A 7,433-nucleotide genomic window follows, 5' to 3' on the forward strand; every position below is an offset into this window, starting at 1 on the left:
ACATATATATATATATATATTTATTTATTTATTTATTTATTTATTTATTTACACACACAGAGAGAGAGAGAGAGCCTTCGGTGAGCAATAATTCCCCGCCTCAAGGCTCCCAGCAGCCCCTCCTACCTCTTACCCCGCCACCTTCTCCCAGCTCTTTACTCAGAAGAAAAGAAAAAAAAAAGAACCCCCACAGTGAGCAATAGTGAAGGTCAAAGAAAAAAGACAAGATACGCACCTACAGGCAAAGACACAAATGCACGCATATATACAGGATTATTCAGAATGGGATTATTCACAATATATTAGGGAAGAGGGCGGGGGGCACATATGTAAAGAAAATGGTGTATAAAAGAAAAAAAAGGGGGCGAACAAAGAATTTCCATGCAGCCACTGCAATTGTCTTATGCAATCAGTCATTATTTCTTCTCCATCTGGGTTTCTGCACTCACACAGAGACATTTATACTATGTACATACATATATATGGAGAGAGAAAGGCAGATATATATATATACATCAGAGTCATCGCCACCACCACCATATTTCATACCACTGTAGTTTATTTACGCAAAATAATTGCATGCATCCGGAAAACTCCAATAACGTAAAAATGGCATGGCTGGTAACAGTGCAGAATTTACCGAGCAGTGCTTTCGCAATGCACTGTTTGTCTGTTTATTTGTTTTTACGCTCTGCATCTGCTTTCCCATTTCCTTTTTTTTTTTCATTCGTTCCGCTTCCGTTATTTCTCACCTCTCTATTTTAACCTCTTCTGCATGTTTAAATCATTGGTGGGGATAGCAGCAGAAGTATTTTAACAAAAATGTTTAAAAATAATAAAAAAGAAAAATTTAGGCTCTCCGCTCCCCTCGGAAAATTCATCGTGGGTGGTAGCTCTTCTTCCTGCGGCCCAGTCTGTCGAGATGGTCAATCTTGATACCATCACCGGGGTTGTACGGCGTCAGTTCCCGCCGCATTGGTTCCCTGAAGTTGCTGCGCATACTTGTTATCTCCTCCTTGGCTTTGGCCTTAATACGCTGCTGAGCGTTGACCACCGCCGGCTCGAATGCCTTGAGGGCAGCCACAAGCTCCGTCTCTGTGAGGGTGTCCAGCAGCGCGCCGATGTATTCAATAAGCGCCATCGAGAAGTCGACCTCAGAGGCGGGTGCAGACATTGCATTGCTGCCAAATTTAGCGCCAGTCGGGGGTGTTTCCTCCAAAATGTTCCCCGCCCTTTCTGCGCTTTCCATATCAGCCACGGCAATCTCGTTACATTGATCCATGGTGAGCGAGGGGACAAGAAAGTTCAGCAGGCTTGACTGCAAGATCGCCTTGTCCTTGCTGTCGAAGCTGGCCTCTCTCACCTTCTTGCGCGCCTCGTAGGTAAGAGCACGCGTGCCCGCCGGATCGTGTTTGATGCCGATGGAAAAGAAAATCCACAGGTGATCCAGCGTGTCACGAAGTTCGGAGATACCCATCTTCACAAGAGAGGCCTTTGCCAATTCTTGCAAAAGGCATACACGCTCCTTGCGCTGAAGTCTATACGACAGCTCCCGCTCTTGACTGAAGTGAATCGTCCTTTCCCCGCGGTCGAAGGCCTCCGCGCACAATCGCAGTCGTGTCAAGACCTCATGTGCCCGGCAGCAGCACCACCTTTTTATAATCACATCACCAATCGAACGGATATCCATCAGACGTGTAGGTTGCGATGAAGACCTCGAAGTGGAGGCACCTTTCGTGGACGCCTGTAGGCCCTCCTTCGCAACCGCATTGCCAACCAGTGGCGCCCTGTCCCGCCAGCTTTCCACAAGCGTGTGGCGGAACGCCTCTGTCCAGCGGGGGTCCGATGTGAGGTTGACCCACACGTACCGGGAGCCCTTTGGAACGATGCTGGTGGCTCCGGTGAGAGCCGGGGTGGCTGGCAACTCAACGTCCGCGTGTACATCCCTCACCTCCTCAGCATTCTTTTGACGAATCACTTGGTAGCGGATAGTAAGAACCGGACACGACGTCGGATCCTCCCCGGCCAACAACACCTCCTGTGCTGCCTCCTCTGGCTTTTCAACCGGGTTGGTGCACGTTAACGTAATCACCTCCTCACACTTCCCCTTCCCAGTCATTGACACCGGTTGACAACCATAGAAGAGGACGTACGGCTCCGTCCGCCGGGTTGTCTCCTCCACCTCAACCACCAACACCACGCTCTCCAGCCCCGCGGGGACGTCAAAGTCCACACCCGCACTGTAAAACGGGGCGTTGGAATTCTCCTGTATTCCTGTCTTAAACACATCGGCTATGGTCTCCTGTAGATTGTTATTATAGAGAAACAAACGCACGAGTGTTGAACATGCACACGGATCGTCCTCCGTCTGCGGATAATTACGCCCACGCAGCACATCTACGTGAAGCAAAAGCTTCTGTGACATTAACAGAATGATCCCCACCAACACACTGTGTATCCTACCAATAACTATTTATATGGGTATGATGGACCCTATGCAAGCAGACACACACGCCAACACACTCCCCATACACCCAACAACAAAAAAAGGTAGGGATACACATGTACACAGAAACACACAAAAGAAATATATATATACGCACACACCTCCGTTTTGGCCACCACCAAAACCGGAAACCAATTTTACAAGTTGTGTTCCTTACGCTACACTCCCCATAGGCAGTTGTCAAAGTTGTACTCACCCCATTCGAACCACTTCCCTGAACATTACGAAAGCGGTTTAAATTAATAAACAAACGAACAAGCAACAATAATAATAATAATAATAATAATATATATCGGCTAACCAAAAATGAAAAATAAAAAAAAGTGGCAACCAAACACCAAGCCACATGCGTCAACACTTGTTCGTCCCAGTCGGTATTACGTGCACGCCTCATCGATGAGCAGATGAAATCCTGCACGCATATTCAACCGTCATAAAGTTAAACATCCACACCCATCAAGTGCCCACGTATGCCCCTATCAACAGGGGTTGCACCACACACACACACACACACACACACCGGAGTGCAAAATCGAGCGTTCCTACCAAACTGTTCTTCCCATCACCACGCTTGCTTTCCCAAAGCCACAAAACAACGTCACCTTGCTGGCAGCAGCAATACCCAAAAAAGGAAAGGGACACAAAGTTGGCATTGCACAACTCGCACGAGAGGAGGACCGCCACACACATACGCACGCAAGGACACCGACACAGCGAGAGAAGAAAACGATTAACCTAATGGGATGGACAGGACACTGGCGGAAATATATAAACAACGATACTACTAGATCCTTGCCAAGGTCCTGTCCCACGTTTGCCCTCAAATCAATATGCCCTGTCCATGTTTGTTCACTGCCGCAAAACACAGTATCAAAAAAAAAAAAAGAAACACGCCTCCACAAAATAGGGAGCATAAATTAACTGCGCCTTTTACAGGCGCAAGTAAAAAGAAAAAAAGCGGGGGACAGCGGTCCCCTCTCTACACTATATCCTACACAATCACACAAAGGCAATGCAGTCACCTCTCAACAAATAGACAAAGAAAAACAATGGGAACACATACACAACAGTTGCCGGCTAGTCAATCCCTCTACAGCAGAAATGTCTCTTCGTGGAAGTCCACACCAAGCGACAGGGCGGCGTCCCTCGCACTCCTCACCAGGCCAGCCGGACCACACGCAAACACCAACACTGTGCGAGGATCCGCGTCGCCGATGACGAAGGGGATCTCAACAGCAGCGTCGATCCGCCCAGTGGACACATCAATCTTCCTCTGGGGAAGAGTCCCGCACGCGGATTCACCCGTCAAAAACAGGCGCAATGAAGGCAGCTCACCGGCGGTGTTCCGTGAACACGAGACAATGCTGTGCTCCAACGAGGAATTGCTCGCCACGGAAGTGTCCCCGCCGTCACTCCACAGGTGCGACATCATGGGCACCAGTTCGGCGTCACGAACAGTCCACAGCAGTGTCACGGCAGGGGCCCAACTACCCCCCATTCTCTGCCGACGCAGGTGGCTGTAGATCGCAGCGCACGGTGCCACGCCGATGCCGCCGGCAACAAGCACAACAACACTGTAGTCGTCAAATTCGTGAACGCGTCCACACGGCCCGTCAACACTTAATGAGAGGCTGCTGCCACGCTCACTCACCAGCTTCACCAGATGTCCCGTCCAGCTGTCATCCCCCATAGCCTTGATGTGGAACGTGTAGCACCCTTCGCATGCGCTGCTAAAGCTGAACGGGTGCCATTGCAAGAGAGACAACTCGGGGATGTTCACAAAAGCGTACTGCCCAGGTGCTGCGCTCAGAGACGCGTGGCGAAAGCTCAGTTCCACAAACGAGCCGCTTGCAACGGCAGACACCACCTCCACCGTCGACGCACTCCGGTGCATCCGCAACAGCCGGTCCACAAACCACACAGTCAGGCCAGGCAGGAAGTACTCCCACGCAGCTGCAGAGTGCCAAAGTACCGTGGGAGCAATCATGTAGAACGACAAGATGTGCAGGTAGTAGAACAGCTCAAAGAACCTGCGTCGCACCGGCTCCAGCGCAAAAAGACCCACGGCCACTATCATGAACCACGTCGTCAGCGAGATCAGCGGGACAGTAAAATTGGAGGCTGCCATAGGAATGTTCATTGGGATAGAAAAAATATCGTGGGGAAACGTTCCTGTTTGTCCATAAAAGAAATAAAAAGCAACCATGTGGCCAACCGTCGCAAGCAACATCCCATACCCCAGCACTTTGTGGACCCAGATCGAAGACTCCCACGAGGTGCCCAGGATGGAGTGGAGTGCAGAAAACCGACTCGCGGGAAACATGAGCAACGACAGCAACGCAACCGCCAACTGACCAAGCGCGCGAGCCCACCGCTCAGAGGCCTTTATACCCGCATCACTCCCTCCAGTCCAGCTCATATTAAAGTTATGGGCTTGTATCCAGTACAAGAAGAACAGCAGCAGCATCGCTAACGTCAAAAAGGCAAAACTCGCCTCGCCCAAAGTGAAGCACCGCAGAAGGGGGCACCGCCACTTCAGGAACCTGCGCCCGGCGCGACTCGCACGAATGACGGTGACGGTCAGCAACAAAATGAGAAGATACGAGAAGAAAAAGATGTTGCTCGGATACATCTTCAGCACCACGGAATCGCTCGAAACCCAGTTACGCGTAAACACCCACGCCCACGGAAGCTCCGGACACGTGAAGTTATTCCTCGCCGTTCGACATAACGTGTAATTTCCTGTGGCGTGCAGCTGCGCGTTCCTCGCAATTCTGCTCGCTGAAAAGTATTCCCATGAGTTGGGAACGTAGAAAGTAATGATTGCCCAGCACGCAGCAAGAACGAACGCGCCTGCAGCAAAGGGAACAACAACTACCCGCTTGACGCAAAGCTTCTGACGTATTGGCGCAAGCCAGCGGCGATCAAGCCCGGTCATCCTCAGGGCCACCTGCAGCAGCATCACGAGGCCCATTGGCACAAGCGAGAAGAACACCGTGATGCCGGTGACGGAAAGAAAACCGATGCCGGCTTCCGGCCTCAATCCAGGCACCTCAACGTACTTGGTGCTGTCAACGCAAAAAATACCCAGGCACTGCATCGTTTCCTTTCCCCAGAACATTCCCAGGCATCCAACGGCAGTGAAGACGGCACCCACAAGACCAAACGCAACCATCCCCGGTCTGTTGTTCCACACGCGTAACAGCGCACTCACGCCCATATACAGCAGCGTCACACCGACAGGGGCAAAAACAGTAAACAGCAGCAAACCAATAAACGTGAATACATCGTAACCAACCCAGCCTCTGCTATAGGATCCCTGGTGGTGAAAGTAGTCCGCATTGTGCCACCAAGAAAGGCCCATCGATGCAATCCCGCTACAAATCACGCCAGCGGCCATCAAGCCTATTGTGCCCCATTGAGGATCCTTGGGATACTGGGGTGGCGACAGAAATGGGGTGTGAACGCTCATTGCTCGTCGTAGCCTTGTATGTTTGTTTGTGTGTCCTTCTTGCTTTTCCTTCATGAGTCCACAGCATCAAAAGCAAAAGGTATTGGCCAAAAATGAAACAAAGTAAGTTGATCAGACAGAAAAGAATCAACTTCTACACCCGAGACGGCAAAAACACTGTCGGAAAATCAGGGAACTGCGGCACCGAGGGCACCTGTACAAACAAAAACTCCCATCAATTAGTTCCGCTTTTTCTTTAGCCGCCGTGGCAGACAAAAATGAGTTCTCCGTGACGCCTCATCCCTTTCTCTCCCAATGGCGGAGATACGGCGAAACGAAGCATGCCATCCAAAGGACACACACACACACACACACACCTCCGTTTTGGCCACCACCAAAACCGGAAACCAATTTTACAAGTTGTGTTCCTTACGCTACACTCCCCATAGGCAGTTGTCAAAGTTGTACTCACCCCATTCGAACCACTTCCCTGAACATTACGAAAGCGGTTTAAATTAATAAACAAACGAACAAGCAACAATAATAATAATAATAATAATAATATATATCGGCTAACCAAAAATGAAAAATAAAAAAAAGTGGCAACCAAACACCAAGCCACATGCGTCAACACTTGTTCGTCCCAGTCGGTATTACGTGCACGCCTCATCGATGAGCAGATGAAATCCTGCACGCATATTCAACCGTCATAAAGTTAAACATCCACACCCATCAAGTGCCCACGTATGCCCCTATCAACAGGGGTTGCACCACACACACACACCGGAGTGCAAAATCGAGCGTTCCTACCAAACTGTTCTTCCCATCACCACGCTTGCTTTCCCAAAGCCACAAAACAACGTCACCTTGCTGGCAGCAGCAATACCCAAAAAAGGAAAGGGACACAAAGTTGGCATTGCACAACTCGCACGAGAGGAGGACCGCCACACACATACGCACGCAAGGACACCGACACAGCGAGAGAAGAAAACGATTAACCTAATGGGATGGACAGGACACTGGCGGAAATATATAAACAACGATACTACTAGATCCTTGCCAAGGTCCTGTCCCACGTTTGCCCTCAAATCAATATGCCCTGTCCATGTTTGTTCACTGCCGCAAAACACAGTATCAAAAAAAAAAAAAGAAACACGCCTCCACAAAATAGGGAGCATAAATTAACTGCGCCTTTTACAGGCGCAAGTAAAAAGAAAAAAAGCGGGGGACAGCGGTCCCCTCTCTACACTATATCCTACACAATCACACAAAGGCAATGCAGTCACCTCTCAACAAATAGACAAAGAAAAACAATGGGAACACATACACAACAGTTGCCGGCTAGTCAATCCCTCTACAGCAGAAATGTCTCTTCGTGGAAGTCCACACCAAGCGACAGGGCGGCGTCCCTCGCACTCCTCACCAGGCCAGCCGGACCACACGCAAACACCAACACTGTGCGAGGATCCGCGTCGC

At 50.1% G+C, this 7,433-nt stretch overlaps 3 protein-coding genes across 3 annotated transcripts, besides 9 other annotated features; all 3 read right to left on the minus strand.

Moving 5' to 3' along the window:
• Nucleotides 1-3,985: a sequence feature (heterozygous, non-Esmeraldo-like haplotype).
• Nucleotides 6-51: a microsatellite.
• Nucleotides 810-853: a sequence feature (AT_rich).
• On the minus strand, nt 878-2,425 carry Tc00.1047053507665.10 (hypothetical protein, conserved; the record flags this gene model as incomplete). Its single annotated transcript, XM_800074.1, has 1 exon — nt 878-2,425. The coding sequence occupies one exon, from the start codon at nt 2,423-2,425 to the stop codon at nt 878-880; it is 1,548 nt and encodes a 515-aa protein (XP_805167.1).
• Nucleotides 2,767-2,794: a microsatellite.
• Nucleotides 3,002-3,026: a microsatellite.
• Tc00.1047053507665.30 (ferric reductase, putative) lies at nt 3,597-6,032 on the minus strand (the record flags this gene model as incomplete). The annotated part of the gene is made up of 1 exon (XM_800075.1): nt 3,597-6,032. One exon carries the CDS (start codon nt 6,030-6,032, stop codon nt 3,597-3,599), a length of 2,436 nt encoding a protein of 811 aa, XP_805168.1.
• Nucleotides 3,986-5,357: a sequence feature (areas merged during assembly that could not be assigned to a particular haplotype. This can correspond to areas where the two haplotypes were merged or to regions with more than two copies in the genome that were merged during assembly.).
• Nucleotides 5,358-7,433: a sequence feature (heterozygous, non-Esmeraldo-like haplotype).
• Nucleotides 6,313-6,334: a microsatellite.
• Nucleotides 6,494-6,521: a microsatellite.
• Tc00.1047053507665.50 (ferric reductase, putative) lies at nt 7,312-7,433 on the minus strand (the record flags this gene model as incomplete). Its single annotated transcript, XM_800076.1, has 1 exon — nt 7,312-7,433. A coding segment is annotated over one exon (122 nt), but the record flags the coding sequence as incomplete, so codon positions are not given.

The sequence above is a fragment of the Trypanosoma cruzi genome, genomic scaffold (assembly GCF_000209065.1).
Source record: "Trypanosoma cruzi strain CL Brener 1047053516303 genomic scaffold, whole genome shotgun sequence".
NCBI classification, from domain to species: Eukaryota; Euglenozoa; class Kinetoplastea; order Trypanosomatida; family Trypanosomatidae; genus Trypanosoma; species Trypanosoma cruzi.